Consider the following 17,795-nt stretch of genomic DNA (forward strand, 5'->3'; position numbering starts at 1 on the left):
CTGACTCCATCAGTGGAAGGGTGCAAGTGTAATTTGTTTGGACTTCTGTAAAGCCTTTGACATGGTCTCCCCACAACATCCTTATCTCTAAATTGGCAAGACATGGATTTGTTCAGTGGATAAGGAATTGTTTGGACTGTTGCATCCAAAGGATAGTGGTCAAATAGCTCAGAGTCCCAATGGATGTCAAGGAACAAATGGTGTTCCTCAGGGGTCTGAGCTGGGACCCTCTGCCCTCCTAAGACTCTGCTTGGAGTGCTGCATCCAGCTCTGGGGTCCCAGCACAGGAAGGACATCAAGCTGTTGGAATGAGTCCAGGGAAGACCACCAAGTTGATTAGAGGGCTGAAGCACCTATCCTGTGCAGACAGACTAAGACAGCCGGGGTGTTCAGCCCGGGCAACAGAAGTTTCTGAGAGGGAAACCTTACAGCACCTTGTAGTACCTAAAGAGGGCTACAAGAGAGTGGGACAGGGAACTTTTACAAGGGCATTTAGTGATAGGCCAAGGAGTGATGGCTTTAAATTGAAAGAGAGTAAGTTAAGACTGGATATTAGAAAGAACTTTTTTACTGTGAGGGCTGGTGAGGCACTGGAGCAGGTTTCCCAGAGAATTTGTGGATGCTCCATCCCTCGAAGCATTCAAGGCCAGGTTGGATGGGGCCCTGAGCAACCTGGTCCAGAGGAAGGTGTCCCTGCCCATGGCAGGCTGGTTGGAACTGGATTGATCTTTGGGGTCCCTCCCAACCCAAACTATTCTGAGATTCTCTTATTCTTGTCTCCCCTGTCTAAATGCAAAAGCACAATTACATGTTAGCTAGGTAAAGCCTTAGGTTACAGTTCAGTGGAAGGAAGCCAGTTAAATTATCCATCCATTGAAAAGCCTCTACTGTGGATGAGACTCCAGGATGGCAGGTTTGCCTCCATGCTGCAGAGAATGACACAGCCATAGTTGTTTTCTTTTCTGGTTGTACTTGACATGCCCTATGGGGAAAATGAGTCTTTCCAACCAGGTGCAGAGTGCAATAAATGTCCTCCGACAAGCTGACAGAAATTAGTGGAAGCTCGGTACTTGGCAAAAAGAGAAACTAAGTATAGGAGGTGTTAAGAATGAACTGAACCTCATGGCTGGGAAGTTGTGGTCTTAGCATTTCCTTTTACATGCTCCCATCTGGTGTAAATGGCTCTTTAAGTGTTTCAGCTGAGGGTATCCTGTGTTTGATAGCATTCAGCTACTAGGCTGCCATGAGACTTCAAAAATAAGCCTCTTCTGGAAACCAGGTGAAGTCTGTTCAGCTCAATATTCCCTTTTCTAAGGAGAGGTGATAGGTTTTTCTGAGTCAGCTGATACTGAGAGGGAGGTGGAAGTGGGCCAGTAAATTACAGACACTCAAGCCATCTTTGGGCTTGGAGCTGTTTGAAGTTGAGTATCATGTTTCTGTCTCTGATCTGACCAAAGCAGTAAGATCAAAGTTACTGAAAACATAGTCTGGATCTGCAGTAGCTTATCCTTCCTGCCATGAACATTTTCTTGTGGAGCCTGCAGTGGGGAAAGATTGTGCATCACAACCCCTGCTGGATGGAGACACTGGGCCACCAACTCCTCCTTCTTCACACTTGTGTCTTCACGTGTTCCTAAGTCACCTGCATGACCATCACAAATACTTTTGTAAAGGGAATTCAGGGTCAGTGAAAGGTACTGTCTGGATTGTCCAGAGAAACATCAGTGCTTTTGTAAAGGAAAGAGAAGCTCTGATAGTGAGAACATGAACTTTCTGCATTATGCATCAACATGAGTTTTCTATTCTGGAAAGAGCATCTTCCAGAGGCAAGTAAAAGAATACATTGTTATCTTGTCTCCCTTCTGGGATGGCCCAGGATCTTGGCCAGTTAGTGCCTATGTTTCAATTATGAGAATGTATTGCCAGTCACTGGGAATTAAATTAATATGTACAAAGAGCTGTGTGTGTTTTGGAAAATTTTCTTTTCTGAAGCATGTAAAACTGAATAAATACAAATACACAAGCAAGAAAATTGCTCTGTCTTCTACTGCAGTAGCTGTGTGTGTGGACTCAAATTCAAGTCCCCTGTTATCATTGTGCTTTGACCTTTTGCACCTGTACCATCTTTCTGCAGCTGAGAATGGAAAATGTCTTCTGTGCTGACTGACAGTTGAGTGAAGAGGTGAGTAGTATTTTTACATCCTTGCTGAGTTTAGGATTAGAGTTAGCAGTTCATAAGGATTTTCTTTTCTAAGGTGGACACTTAATTCCTTTTTCAGGTGTTAAGGTGTTGGTGGTAGTAACACAATGCAGTTACATTCCATGAATCCTGAAGCAGATACATGTTAGCTGCTATTTGCAAGAAATGTTTAGAATATTTCAGAAGGCTGAATATGTAGACTGGATCTCAGAAAAGGGGTGTGAGTTGGGTCTCAACCATAAACTGATACATCTGTAAAGCAGTCTGAAGCTATGGTATTGCTTTATTTCATGATCTGGGCTTGCTGTACTGTGAAAGGTAAATTCCTAGACTTCAGGCATTTAGAATATTCTGAAGCAGCCCTTTGCACATACATTCAGACTTTTCTGTCTTAAGGAACCCAAAGTGTTACACTTAGGTTGACTAATAGATACAGATTGAAAATTCTTTCCAGTATTCAGCAATGAATCTGTTGGTTTTATTGTGGAGACTGTTCAGTAGGACACGGTCATTTGGACACACTGCAGTCACAACAGGAAATGTGGAAGAAGGGTATAAACATAATATTAAATAGATCTATTTTCAGAGAGGATCTGTGAAGCTGTGATAAATGATTGCTAGGTTGAAGGTATGATAAATCCAATAGTAGTGTATTGTTTGTAAAAGCTCACCTTAGCACAAAAGTGCACACAGTCAGAAGAGGCAGTTTTAAGGAAAAAGATCCATCCCCTTCAAGTAGAGGGGAAAAGAGGACAAATCAGCAAATAAAATAGGACAATATATGCAGGTGTCTCTATATCTTTATATATCTATACAGCTGTAGATAGAATTCAAATTTATGTAGATATAGCAGGTTGATTTGCCTTCTTTAAAGTGGATATCTATGGTCCAGTCCAAACTAGAGAACAGTCTAGTGTTCTGTGATATGGGAGAGAGGCAATAAGAAACTCAGAAACCGTAGGAAAAGAACCAAGGTGGCATCAGGTCTAGTCTGAGGATTCACGAGACATCCTTATGACCCATCTCCCTGGCACTGTACTTGAATGCACGGTTTGATGTGAAAGGGCCCAGCTTGGAGGAGCTTACGAGTCAGGCAGTTGCCCATCGGGAGCTCTTAAGTGCTCAGACCTGGGCCTGAAGTCACGGTGTGTGAACCTGTGTCACTTTTTGAAAACTGGGTTCTAGGAACTCAGGTCTGCTCTCACTGCAGAGAAAGAAGTCGACTGTCCAGGTTAAGATAACTGTGAATCCAGCAACTAAGCACCCAAAACTGAAGGATGGCTGATAAAGATTTTCAGAGCTGATTGTGCTCCCTGAGCATGCCATCTCCTTGAGGACAGACTTCCCATAATGCTGGCTCCCTCCTCCTCAGTTTTAATGGGAAGCTCTACCTGCTCCTACAGGAGAGTCCTGGAATCCAAGTCTCTGCTTTGTACTGGGGCCACATCAGGGGCACCTGGGCTCTTGCTGGGTGTTTTTGAGAACTACTTTTGAGAAGTAGTATCAGCAAATGTTGGGAACTCAGGGCAGCTTTTCCAAACAGGGAATGGTAACAGGTAATGCACAAGAGCCTTACAGCAACAGGCTTGGAGAAGAACATGACCTTGCCTCAAGGAGATGCTGGGGAGATTTGGGCTCAATACTTGTAAATGTCAAGTTTGGATTCAGTAATTTTTCATAGTAACTTTCAAGTCTGCTACTTGCATTACTCTTGGGGGTCTTAACTTCTGTCAGGTACAAAGAAAACATTTCTATTGGTCTCTGTAAGTAAAGAGCTACTGCCTTAATCTGTTCTCAAATTGGAGTGGTCACTGTGGGCTAAGGTGTGTTCATGTAATGTAACATTTCCTGCTATGTGTGCGGCAGGACATGGAAAGTCTTCACTTGCTGCACTTCTACAGGAATTCACGAGATCACCTTAGTCAGAAAGCTATTCTTTTAACAATGTCTTCATATTTTCTCTTTGTCCTCTGAGAAGTCAACCTCCCTCTACACTCCTTCCCAAGAAATCCCTACCTTTCTCCTTTCTGTTGTGAAATGTTACCTTCTGGGCAGCCCACACACAGGCATTACCACTAAGAACTGCACTTCCCCATCCCTTTGGGTTAGGCTGGTAATTGGATTCATTTAATCTCCTTTTGGCGTCATGGTTTTTTACTGTATCCCAATTCCCTTTGGACCAGATTTGAAAGATAGGGATCAGAGGCTGCCAGCAGGTACAAAGTGAACTCGGCAAAGGAACAAGAAAACAAGGAGTGGCAGGGAAATGATGTGCCTTCTATGGGAAAGGAGCTAGAGACAAAAATGAGGGGAAAACACAGATAAGAAATAGACTGTGCTTTCTTACCCCGCAATGTGTGGAAGGGAGACAATGTTCATCCTGATGGAAAAAAGCAGCAAAAACAGATGACTCAGAACTGACCAAAATCCAAGGGCTCCAGATCCTTTTTGAAAGCACTGAGAAGTCTGTATTTGGAGACATCTGTGGCATGCTTTTAGCTTCATTGCAGGGCTTGATTAATCGATCTGCTGGAGCTCTTCCACACTTCAGTACAGTTGAAATCCTATTTTCTGAGCCACAGTTAATTGAGGCTCTCAGTTACCTGAAGAATGAATATCTCCTCAGAGTTATGACTTCAGCACATAAGTACCACTAAGACTTTGCTGTATAAATCTTTAAACACTGATGAACTAATGTCTTGGGGCCAAATTTAGTACATAGTGTTCTGTACACATCTAGTGTTCTGTAAATCTTCACTTCTTAATGGTGTGTGATACCTCTGTGAAAATGTTGAAGCCAGATTTGCAGCAAATTCATTCAATGTTGTCCATGGTTGCAAAGGTATGCTTGTTAGGTGTTTACTCACAGGGAAAATGCAAAATAAGAAGAATTACAGTTAAACAGGTATTGTCCAAAAATGCACGTCAAGTTTCACCAACATGTTCTCGTATCTACTGTAATCCTTGCTAAAGCAGAAAAGCAGATGTACATCTGATTCTCCCAATCTGAAGAAAGAACAGACTGGCTACAATGATGTCCAATGAAAGGAATTAAAAAGTAACGAGAAACATTAATTTTTACATAAGTACTGTTTGGGTAGTAAGGATGTGAGGAAGGAGGACATTAGCAGTACAGCTCATGGACAGGGAGAGGAAAGTACCCTTTACTTCAGCTTGGCCCACTACTTGTGGTCCTGTCATTTGGAGAGACTAAAGTATCCTACTCTGTGTGTGTCTCCTTAGCACTTTTTCAAATTTAAGAGTAATTATCATATATAACATAGGGTTATCGATCCCTAAGGCATTCCTTAGAAATATGAAACATGCATGTTATAGAACTAAATATTAGTAAATATTAATTTGTAAAATAATACTGTGCTGTAGCTTTTTAACTTGCAGAAATAACTAGGCATTATGAGTATGAAACATGCTGCAATAGTTCAAGTTTACCTGCAGTGGATCAATTAGCTGACAGAATTCATAGACTCAGAATTCATTAGGGGAATTGTCTCATGGAGGTTTTTGTTTGTGTTTTTCTTTTATTACCACTTCAGAGTTAATTCAGAGTTTCTTGAGGGGGTCTCATTACACTCAACCAGAGCATCTAAATAATTTGGCTGGATTAAAGGGAATAAAGACAATCTGTAAGAGACCTTTTTTAAAGCACAATTTGGCTTGGTAGCAGAGAAATGGGCAGGAAGCCACTGCAAAGGAGAGCTTTGAAAAAAAAAAATGAGCCAGGCGGTGCTCAAGAACTTAATCAGGCATGAATATGACATCCACTGAGGTCTCCCCTGCAGTGCTTGTGTGAGACAAATCTACCATTATTCCTTGGTCTACCATCAGTCCATCTTCTGATCCCTTCCCTCTTGCCTGCCAAAGCTGCATCACCTGCAAGGCTGAATGTGAATATGGAAGTGCTCCTCTTGAGGGGTCTCACGTGAAGTGGGGCAGTCTGTAAGTCCTTTCTCCTTACTTGGCCTGGTGCATCAGCTTTATCTGTATCTTACCTCAACCTAGGTGATTATTAATATCCATTTCAGAGCTGAAATTATAAAATATTAAAGTGTAATCTTGATGCTTTCTTGTAGCCATAAGTCAAAGTCGTGCCCTGATCATAGAATGTTGGGACAGGTTGGGAGGGACCGTAGCAGGTCATCTGGTCCAACCTCCCTGCTCAAGCAGGGTCATCTTAGAGCACATGGCACAGCATTGCATCCAGACAGTTCTTGAATATCTCCAGTGAGGGAGATTCCACAACCTCTCTGATCAATCTGTCCAATGCTTGATCACTCACAGAGTAGAGAAATTCTTCCTCATATTCAGGTGGAACTTCATGCCTCTGTTTCTGCCCATTTTCTCTTGTCCTTACATGGAGTTACTCTTCCCCAGGTGCAGGACCCTGCATTTGTCTTGAATTTCAGGCAGTTCTTCTCTGCTCATCTCTCCAACCTGTCATCCTTCTGAAGGGCTGTGCAGCACTAGGAGATATTGGCCACTCCTCTCAGCTTTGTGTCCTCAGTGAACTTGTTGCTGCAACCAGATTTCTATAGAGAAACCCAGTCCTTTATATACTTTCCCCTGCTAGGTCTGTGCTTGTTTCCTGTAGGTGGAGTGGGTTCTTGGTTGGCCCCTTCATTGCCAGCAGAGTTATGCACAGGCAGAGCAGTCAGGGAAAGGACTGAGTTTTCCTTGGAGGTCCATGTGTAGTTTCCACAGACTTTCCTTCTTTTTTTTTCTCAGCAAGCTGGAAAAGAAGGTCCTGCTAGAGAAAGAAGGAAAGATTTTGTGCTGGCCTAGCTCAGGCTTCCTAATAACTTTCTATTAGAGGAACTATTTCTGTTTTAACTATTTGAAATATAATTTGCTGCTGATGGAAAGCATTTTCAAAACTTTGAATGTAGAAGCTCCCTATTTTCCCCCAAACGGCACAGTGCGAGCAGCCTCAATGCAAACGTGGTCATCCATGAGCAGTCTCCATGCATTGTTTGCTCTCTGCTGAGGCAATTGCATAGCTGGCAGCTGTGTTTCTGATTTTCAGGAAGCTGTTGCCCATCCCATTATAAGTGCCTCAGTGATGAATGTCATTTGTTTTCCTAAGGAGACTGCATAGCTCCCATATGGTCAGAGCCTTTTGGTCAGTATTACTGTCACTCCATTAAAAGTTTTGCATCACCAAGTTCAATTATCTACTTGAGGCTTTTCACAAATCTGCATTTCTTACTGAATCCAGTCTTGGCCTTCTGTTTGAATGCTTCTTCCACTAATCTCATGCTCTTCAGCTTGATTCTTTTATCATGAATTGCTGCCCAAGAAAACAACACTTTTCTCCTTTATGTCCCTCTTGAGACCTTCTTGTGCAATATTGCTTGCCAGCACCAAATAATTTGGTGTGGCTGGGAAATACAATGCTTAGGAAAAGCTGCAGTTTTAATTGTTCTGTAAATGCTCAAGTGACTTGTAACCATTAAATTGTACGGTCCCCAGCTTGTGCAGTGATGTACTGTGGCTTGTGATAGCCCCCCTAAATGTATCCTCCATTCCCTTTATGTCTCACTTCCCTTTATGTCCTTTTTGTTACATTTTGGATGGAATATTTTACAGGAGGAGCTGTGATTTGTGGATTTGCTTAGTGCCTAGGGCAGTGGAACCAGTTATGTTTGGGCTACCACAGATTGGCATCTGCCCTGTCTTCCTTGCTCCTAATCAGCCGGAAGTCTATGAGGACTCTTGCAAGCATATTGTAAGAAGAAAGTTAGGCTCAGAAGAGAGAGCAACAATCCCTTGGCAACTTAGTAAAATCTTTACAATAGTTTTCTTCTCTGGATAATGACATTACATATTACAGAAACATCACAGAATATTCTGAGGTGGAAGGGACCCACAAGCGTCCAGCTCTTAAGTGAATGGCCCATACAGGGATCCAACCCAGAACCCTGGCATTATTAGCATCATGCTCTAACCTGAGCTAATTACTGAGCTAATTACATTATTATTACATTTTACTTTGTTTCAATTATTAAACTCACCTTAACTCATGAGTTTTACTCCCCCCTCCCCCCTCGGTTCTTCTTCCCATCCCACTGGAGAGCAGCGAGCAAGTGGCTGTCTGGTACTTAGTTGCTAGCTGGGTTTAAATCATGACACCTTCTTACTGCTTTCCCTGACTTCTGTATCTCTGATTTTTGACTTGTTCTTGAAATGATGTCAGAATGGAGTAATGATATGAGAATTCAGAGTCCTAAGCTTATCAACTGTGTTGGCAAACTAACCAAGTAACATTACATTGACAAACTCTCCTTGGTTTGCAGTGCCCTTACACATCAGTTTCTTATAGATTGTGTGGATATACATCTCCTGCATATTTCTCATATGCCACCTCCCTGCTGTCTTGCAGGGTTTCTTGGGATTGAATTGTTAGGAGACATGAGGCAATCTCTAGTGATTCTTTATTCTTTCACCTGTAAGCTCACTATGTGCTGTTGACCTTTCTCTGTAGCATGTAATGATGGCTCAGTGTCCTGTGTAAAATGGATTCTGCCATTAGTAAATGGGTTTTTGTTCAAGCACCCAAATCACATGAACTGTCAAGGCTTTGGTTGTTTGTGTGTCTGGTTAAGAGAGGTGTGAACGGATCATGGATACAGCTCTGTCCTTTTCACTTTCAGTATTCCCCTGTGCATATCTTCTTCATGTTTGTTATTATAGTTCTGTTTTTCCTTAGAGAAGTTTCTCTTATCTCCTATCATAATGTCAGTTGCTTGCTAATACTTTGTTCAGAGAAGCACTCTGTTTACAGGGCAGGGCAGGAACAGCCTCTTTCCAGATGGCATGGAGTGACTGTACATCAAGTTAGTGTGGTCCTTTCCCTAGCACATTGTGCCACAGAACTGACAAGTGCAGAGCAAGTTAAATAGTGCTTGGTAAAGAGTCCAGAGAAACTCAACTTGAAAGAGTAAGTTTCTAAGAAGGAAAAAGGTCAAATTCATCCTGTGGTTTAAATCTGCAAGGCTTCGGTAAAATTATGCTTATAATCACCTCATGTAATTGACTGTAGCAGACTTGTGAATCTCTACAGAAAGTGTAAAAGCTAATTGTGATGAAACAGCTCAGTGATAAGAAATTATGCCTTTTCAAAAACTCTTCACCAGTTTCTTTCTTTATAGACAATTAGAATTTGTTCTCATTTCCTATTGATCATGAGTAACTACCCCTCTCTAGGCTCAGCTGTTCCTTTTTATTCTCCTTCTTTGTGCTTTGCTGTCCTGAAGCCAAATCTGAATGGATTTCAGTGGCTCTTTTGTATTTTTTGACTTGGTATCAGGAAGTCTGACGCCATAAGAAAATTATTTTACAAATGCTAGCCATAATATGGATGAGTTCTTCAACAGGCAAAATAAAAGTTCAGCTGGATAATGAATGCAAGGTATGGTGTCTGTAAGTGTAAAACCTTTGAATTTTCTCCTCCAGTTCCCTTGCTGTAGCTCCCATCAAAGCTCAGTTTTAGACTACAGTAAACATTTTGGGTATTGAGACTGTAAGCAAAAGCTGGAAAGGCCCAGTTTTACAATGCTGTGTTTAATTAATCTATTCCACAGTAGAATCAGAAAAGTAAGGTATAGTGCTGTTTCTTGAAAAGAGTAAACAGGCGATGTGTACTCCTTGTGGATGACTATATTTTTCTGCTGACTTGCAACCAGTAAATTCTTTGGCAACCTTGCTCCTGGCAAAGCCCTTGTACTTATCAACTCCCTCCTTATCGCCAATGTAATACCAGCAGCGTTCCCTTTTTCGGGCAGAGCAGTATATGTTGTTCAGGCTCATCCTGAGTCATGGAGCCCTGTAAGATGCCACCTTTCCCCAGGACTTAAAATCTGCTGTGGTGAAAATGAGAGTCACTTCTTTCTCAGATTTATCCATTGTTACAAATTTGTGTGCTGCCATCTGGGGGACAAGGACTTGTGACATCCTCGTTGACTCCTCTCTCCCTCTCTCTCCCTCTTCCTTTCAGAGTGCTGCTGGGGTCAGTGCAGAAGAATGGCTGCAGCAGAACCTCTGACCGCTTTCTCACGATGGTACCTCTATGCCATCCATGGCTATTTCTGTGAGGTGATGTTCACAGCTGCCTGGGAGTTTGTGGTCAACTTCAACTGGAAGTTCCCCGGTGTCACCAGTGTGTGGGCACTCTTCATCTATGGCACCTCCATCCTCATTGTGGAGAAGATGTATCTGTACCTCAAAGACAAGTGTAACATTTTAGTGCGCTGCTTCATTTACACACTGTGGACATACCTCTGGGAGTTCACCACTGGCCTCATCCTACGCCAGTTCAATGCCTGCCCATGGGACTATTCCCAGTTTGATTTTGACTTCATGGGCCTGATCACCCTGGAGTATGCCATCCCATGGTTTTGTGCTTCTTTCATCATGGAGCAGCTGGTGATCAGAAACACCCTGCGCTTACGATTTGATGAGACTGCTGAGCCTGGGGCCCCCACCACGCCTGTTGCCTTGGCCAATGGCCACGTGAAGACAGATTGAGCAGCCACTTAGAGCCATACTTAGCAATCTGAGAGAGCCCAGATCTCTACCACTGACAGCCAGCTCTGGCTCTGAGGTACTGCTCCTTGCTGTATAAGATTCATAACCCCATTTTTCTAATGGGGGTGTGCATGGGATATACCAGAAAAATTGGAACCAATAGATTTTCTATGGATTTTACTCTTTGGGCTCCAAGGACCAATATCAGTTACTTGTTAGTTAGGTCGTTTCTGATTTTAACTTATTACTGATGAAAGCAGTCCTTTTGCTTACACTTTAAAGTGGAGAAAGAAGAAAAAAGAAATGCTACGGCGGAAATGCATCCTAAAAAACCCCACGTAAACAGTGGATGGGCATGGACATGCCAGCTGAGTTAGTGATTGGCTTACTCCATTAGGCAATATTCAGGTGCTTGCTTGCAACCAATACCTCCCGTGGGACCTGAGATGCTGCAGGAACAAGCAAAATCCATCTGCTGTTGAGAAGTACCTAAGACTGGCAGTCTGCTGGGGAGGTAGATGGTGTTCCTCTCACCAGGTCCCACTGGCCTCTCCCCAGGTTCTTTGTTGCACCATGAAATGATCTGGTGCTGGACATCTTGCTGAACTTATATGGATATTGTACTTTTTGAAATCTCAGTCCTGATACTTCTGATACTCAATAGAAATATTATCTTTTTTTTTCTTCCTCCTTTTTTTTTTTCTTACTTTTTTTTCTAAAAAGGCCTTTTTTGCCAAGTGAATTTTACCATAATCTGTGCTATCTGAATCTTGGCAAAAGGCACAAGAAATAGTGTAAGTCTTCCCATCTCCTTTGTTCCCCCAAAGCAGATCTTGCTGCAGATTCCAGCTCCCATCTCAGCCATGCAAACCTTGTAGAGACTATATAGCCCACAAGACTTTTCTGCCTTCCTTTCCAGGGATTCCTCTGTTTCTGGTGATGTTGATGACTTATCTGGCTGCAGCTCATTGTATTTGAAGGTCAAAACTTTCATGTGGCTAACCCAGGATTTGGTCCTCTGGCACTGACTGCCATGTTCCTTCACCACTGGCAAACAACAACAAAAACAACAAAAAACAAAACACCTGTCTCTGAAAAGCATGCACTTCTTCATGCTCTCTGCCTGAATAATGCTTTGAGTTAGGGTGTGAGAGCAGCAGTATAGAGGTGTGTAGTAGGAGGAACTGCTGTGGCTTCACTGTAGACCTACCTGCACCAGAGACAGTTTGAAATTTAAGTGCTGTTGGGAGCACTTACAGAGAACAAGGACACCTATGGTGCAGGAAAGGTGTTTGATAGTGGCAGCCACAAGTTTGGATTTCCCTCTGTCAAATCTTGGCCTTTGAAGTTAGCAAGAAACGGAGAGCTTCCAGCAGTCACATGTCTCACTCCTGAACTGATTTATGGGGAAGGTTTGCCAGAGTTGTCCCATAAGGCCAGATTAATTTTTCTTTGTTCTTCCACCACAGTCAGCAGAACTGTACCAGGGATAATTTGTCTTGAAATGCAAATCTGTTGTAGGATTCCACTCTTTTGGAAATAGTTGGGCCATTTCAGTGTAAGTCCCTTGTTTTGGTAGAGGGTGCTCAGCTATGAACCTGCTTTTGCCCTGGTGCAGCCACTCCTGAGAGGAAAACCACTGCTGGCCCTGTGAGTAGAATTGTTTCTTGGTTCTGCTGTTACAGGGCAGTGTTAATCCTTCTTTGTTATTACACAGAGAGCAATTATTTTATTCCTTCCCTTCCCCTTTTCATATGGCATCCATTGCTGGCAATGGACACATGAAAACTGTGATGGCAAGGAGTTAATCGAATATGCCCTGGATATACAATGTATCCCAAATCACTGAGAATACTTAGGTGGGTATTTAGAGTTCCCTTTTTACAGTTCATTAAATTAAAAGAGAACAAACAGATAGTTCTTTTGATGCTGTGATGCCAGTGTTATGAAATCAGAGGAACAGGATGTAGTTTATCAGCCTTGTTGGTCTTGGGAGTACAGACCCGGACAAAATAGTCACCTGAAACTGTACATGGAGGGAAAAAAAAGGAGTTTTGTGTGGGGGATAATGTAGATGAGCTCTGCTGGAGCAGAACAAGAATTGCAAGATGTGGATGAGAGTTGGGATCACACCATTTTGGCCCTGGTTATGTCATGATCATCAAATGCAGTGTCTAAAGCTGGGTTGTCCTCTCGCAGCATAGCTTAAATGTGGTGTTGTGCTGCCTCCTACACCACCCCCACATCATGTCAAACCCTCAGCTTTATAGAAAGATCCTTATGATCCCTGCTTTCTCCTTAGCTGTTACAAAACTCTTTGGAAAGGTTAAAAGGAGTTGGCAATATGGTGTGGAGGACTGGCTGTCTGCAGAGCTAACCTGGTGTGCAATAGCAGTTGTGTCTGTTATTGTCTGTACTTAAGAAGGTCCCATATAAATGATATTTTATTTGTATTTTGCTGAGTGATGTAATATTTAACTGCTCAAAATATGGAAGGGTTTCCCAGCAGCATCTAGTATCCTAGGGCATTGTTCTTACTGCCTGTGTCATTGAAACAGCTGTTGTAGTCTGCTTTCCACTGGTGTCTGATGTGTACCACCCAGCTACTGCATCTTCATAGAGTGGTAATTTATACCCAGAAGTGCACTTTACTTGCAGTTTGCACACCAGAAACAGAAAAGGACCTGGCAAATTCTTAAATAATTTAATTATGTATAATACCACATACCTAATGCAGCAGGATTAGCCAGACTTCTCCTTTCTGAGCAATGTGGCTGCTGTCAAAGCTTTGTCTTTTCTGCAAAATCTCCCTTTTTAATACATGTGATGCTTCTTATAACATCTTGCAGAACTGCCCAGAGCACGTTACCAGGATCTCAGTGGCAGCTCAGTGAGAGCTTGGGAGCTGGACTGAAGGGAGCTGGACTGAAGTTGAAGAGACATTTACATTAAGAAGAAAAAAAAAAAAAACGCACAAGGCCTAACATTTGTTTGTATGTGTATTTTCCTCAGTAGATTAAAGTTGCCTGTTTTGAGTTCACCAGCAATAAAAAAACCCTTGTGATTTATCTACCTTGTCCTAACTGCAGCAAAGAGAAAGTGACCCTGATCTTTGCCTTTCTTTTCCAGGGGGTGGTGGGATATGGACTCCCCAATGTTCCAGTTTTGCATCTCTCTCTTACTTGTCTCATGTACAGTCCACCCTAGAGGATCTCAAAGTGTGTGATAAATAAATACAGAGTCTGGTGTCCAACACACAAGAGGCAGTTCAGGCATTACTGTGGTATCTGTTCATATTCCAAAGATCTTGCCAGAGGGGAATGTTTGATCTACAGCAGGACCAGATGGCATTTTGGTATTTTGTCTTATAATTGAGAGAAATGTGTACATACGTACCAGGTACTATTGCGCCTTTGGTCGGAGTGCGTTTTGTAATTAAAGCAGAATAATCCAATCAAGATTTTGCTTGAGTAGTCCTGTGACTATAAAAGGTAAAAAAAGACTGCTAGGCTTTAGCTGCTTTGAGAATTAGGAAGCAGGTGACTGAAGTCCTGAGTTTAGCATAGCTCTGCTGCTGACTGGTTTTCTAAAACCTGTCGAGAAAGAAAGGGGATTTCTTCACTCGTGGAAACTTCTGCCCTTTCTGTAAATAAAACATGAGCCACAACCAAGATGTGAACTGAAACCAAATGTTTTTCTATTTTAATTTATCTGAGGCCCTGAATACATGCAATCTGCCCTGTATTCAAGGGGGAGGCTTGCAGATCTGACCTCTTTTCCTCCACTTCTGCCTGCAAAGTGCAGCTGAACCACCTGAGGGGGAGAATACTCTTTTCCCCTTCCTTCCTGCACACTGGCAGCTACCAAATCCCTCTGTCCATCCCCTGTTGTAGAAGGAAATTTTTCTTCTTATGTGACCTCTTACCAAACCAGGAGCTGTTAGTAATGTGTGTCACCTTACCCAGCTGCTTTGGCACCTAAAGATCACTTTGGGTCACAGAGCTGGTGAGAACAGATGAGCATTGTCCTTGTTTGGAAAATGGCCTCCCTTTGAACCTGTCTTCTCTTACTTCTCCTGGAGTGTCCTGAGCCAGCTGCTGAGGAAGGGACATTCCCTTCCTTCCACCTTCTGTCCCAGAGAATGGAGCAAGCTCTGCAGCTGCTCAGGGGCCTTGGTACCACTCAAGGTTTTATGCTAACACAGGTCTGTCTCCGATTGGGAACAGCAACTTTGATTTTAAGAGCTGTAGGGCTCTGAACTTCAGGCTCAACACAAGCAAGGCTTCCATAGACCTCATAGTGAATTTGTACCATGTGTAGTAGCTTATTATCTTCTAGGATGGCAAGGTTTTGCTCCATCAAGGGTTTGACCATGGGTCAAACCTTTGTGAACAAGAGGGGAAGTTACAGAAGCAGGTAGTGCCCTCAGAACCTGCTCTGCTTTTGGTCCCTGGGCAACCAGCACAGATGTGGAAGGAAAAGGTGCTGGGGATGCACTGGTTCGTTTGTGTCCAAAGGCACCACATCTTCAAATACAAAGTTGTGCTTTCCCACTGCAATCTTCCCTACTTGTGGAAACACAAATGTTTGCTTGCCCCAAAGTATATGATTGTTTGAACTTACTCTGAACTAGAAGGAGTGTTCAAAATCTCTAGTCCTCTTTCTCTCTAGGTGATTCCCAACTTAAAGCTTTGTGGAAAAATATGTCACCTTGGGATGTGCAAGCTAATGCTCACTAAACCAATATAGGTCTTAAGAGCCATATAGTGCTGTTCTCCATCCTGCTGAGTTAATCATGTTGAGAAGCAGAATAGACACACCTCACAGTGTGCTGCCATTTGGCTATACCACTTCAGGACCTGAAATAGTAGCAACGCCCACTCAGGAATTCATTTTGCCTTATAAAATGTACTCTTAATTCCATGCTTAAGAGGGAGAAAGAGATCCTATATAAGCTTCATCACTGCTGCTTATCTTATTTGTGCTCTTACTTGTTTAAGATTTCAGCTGTTTAATTAAGACCCTGAAGACCAAATGTGAAGGTGACTTTTTATAGCTCTGGAGCAGGTCAGTATCATCACACAACTGCACTCTGCATTACATGGGGTGTGCTGTGCAGCTCCAGTCCGCAGCCAGGATAGGCTTCCGTCATACAAGGACTGTGATGAGTAGGGGGGGTGATAAAAACACTGCTGATAATGGTGGCGGAGCAAGGACTGATGGTGACACTCCCAAACCTTCAACAGTTAGGTTGAAAGAATCTCTTTCTATTCTCTGTATCTGGTACTTCTCATAGGTCTAAAGCAAATTGGTAGTTTTTATTCTAAGAGATGCAGAACATTTCTTTGACTCCTTACTCTGGAGTCTGGGCAGCTCACTCCTCCTACTGTAGGCACTGAATTTTCTAATATGAATGGCCTTCATTAGTTCCTCAGAAAATAGCAATTTTAAAATGGTAATCCCAAATGTTTGACGTCAGTTTGTATTTATGCTTTAGTCAATTTAGGAGCTAAAGACCCTTAAGTATCTGGTGATGCTGTTTGTTTATACTGTTGTTTGGCATGTGATCCTGCTTTAATGCTATAATGCAGAAGAAAGAGGAGGAAGTACAAGCAATTTTCTCTTTAATAAAAATACATAAACATGCAGTTGAGACAATATTCATTAAATAGGTGAGATATTCATATGCTTAGAGATGTCCCATTTCAAATATGGGACACTTTCCAGTGAAGAATGTTGCTTTCCACTGTAGTTAATCACCTTTGCAACATTTCTATATTGCTATTTCAGTGTGGTTCTTTACCTTAGTATTTTGAGAATGAGAATAAAAGTATTTTCACATTTCCCTGAAGGATCTTTGAAATGCTTTTCACAAACTGATGAAATAATTCTTGCTTCTGAAGAATTACTGAAATGGTTCAGAATTAACCCCAAATAGCACTGATCAAGAGCTGATGAAAATGTCCTGACAGTTCCCAAAAGGTCATTTCAGAAAGAGAAAAGGGAGTTTAACACTACCTCTCAATCAAGTTTCCAGATTTGTGGAGTGAGGTAATAATATTCCGACAAAGTTGGGAAACTGGGGAAGTGCTACCTGGTTTCCACCATGTGAAGCTGTCCCAGAAATGGTTGTGCATATCATGACATTGCTTTGTCTGCCCAAGTCAAAGCCAGGACATGAAAGGACTGTCAGAGCTGATAGGCAGCCTAGTATCTTGTATAAAATAGGACTGATTCCCTCTGTCTGCTACATAATCCCATCTCCATCAGTAGAGGACTTTTGGGTAAATATTGCTAGGGGCAACAAGCTGTGTTAAAGGCTAAACTGAGGTGACCATCTGCTCTATCAGCTCATGTTGCAGTTACTGCAGAGCTTATCTGTGATGCTGTTTCTGTTGTCAGACCACTCATCTGATACCACAGCAGCTCTTTCTACTACTTCTCTTTCTCCAGCAGCTCCTTTGGGGTATCCTGTCCTTTTCCATCCTTTATCTCCACTGTAAGCCCGTGCTGCAGTGAGAGGTACCCAAGCTCCCCTACCCCAAGTCTGAACCCCACCTTTGGCAGTTGAACAAAAATGCTGTGTTAAATATTTGCTCATGAGCTGTACCTTCAATTGAAGCCCCCAACAGCTGCAGTTGTCAGTGCTTTGAAAAGCAGAAAACATTTTACACAGTTGCCTTCAGGCACAAGTGCAGCAGGAAGTATGAAATTACTGTTCAGTGTGTTTGCTCTACCTTTCTCACAATGGTACACAATAGGTTTTCATGGCTAAATTCAGCAAAAAGCTTCTCTGGTCAATCTCTGTGAGTTTGACTGAATGTAGACTAATTCATAATTTCACCTCATCCTTCATATAAATGTGTATACATATAGTGAGCGTGTTTAGATGCACAAACATAGCTGATGGCATACATGCATTGTAGCTTCTACCAGCAAAAAAGAGCCATCCCCTGTTTTGCTGCCCACTCACTGGCACTTTCTTGAGCAAATGAAATCCAGAGAATAGCCAAAATAAAGCCCATATACATATGAAGAAGGTTAAAATCTAAGT

At 42.4% G+C, this 17,795-nt stretch overlaps 2 protein-coding genes across 6 annotated transcripts in view; both read left to right on the forward strand.

Annotated features, from left to right (window-relative positions):
- The window catches only part of TMEM229B (transmembrane protein 229B), a 32,365-nt gene extending 18,164 nt beyond the window's left edge, over positions 1-14,201 (forward strand). For 2 of the 3 annotated variants that reach the window (XM_071427119.1, XM_071427120.1), the window contains exon 2: positions 10,212-14,201. In XM_071427119.1, coding sequence (XP_071283220.1) covers positions 10,212-10,741 — 530 coding nt within the window. In that variant the 3' untranslated portion in view covers positions 10,742-14,201. Of the gene's footprint in view, positions 1-2,134; positions 2,183-10,211 lie in introns of all 3 variants that reach the window. The other variant, XM_071427121.1, reaches the window with a different exon arrangement.
- Positions 1-17,795, forward strand: part of RAD51B (RAD51 paralog B) — a 397,721-nt gene that overhangs the window by 7,541 nt on the left and 372,385 nt on the right. The window lies entirely within an intron of this gene.

The sequence above is a fragment of the Agelaius tricolor genome, unplaced genomic scaffold (genome assembly GCF_023055355.1).
Source record: "Agelaius tricolor isolate 1412-34295 unplaced genomic scaffold, bAgeTri1.0.p SCAF_5, whole genome shotgun sequence".
NCBI lineage: Eukaryota > Metazoa > Chordata > Aves > Passeriformes > Icteridae > Agelaius > Agelaius tricolor.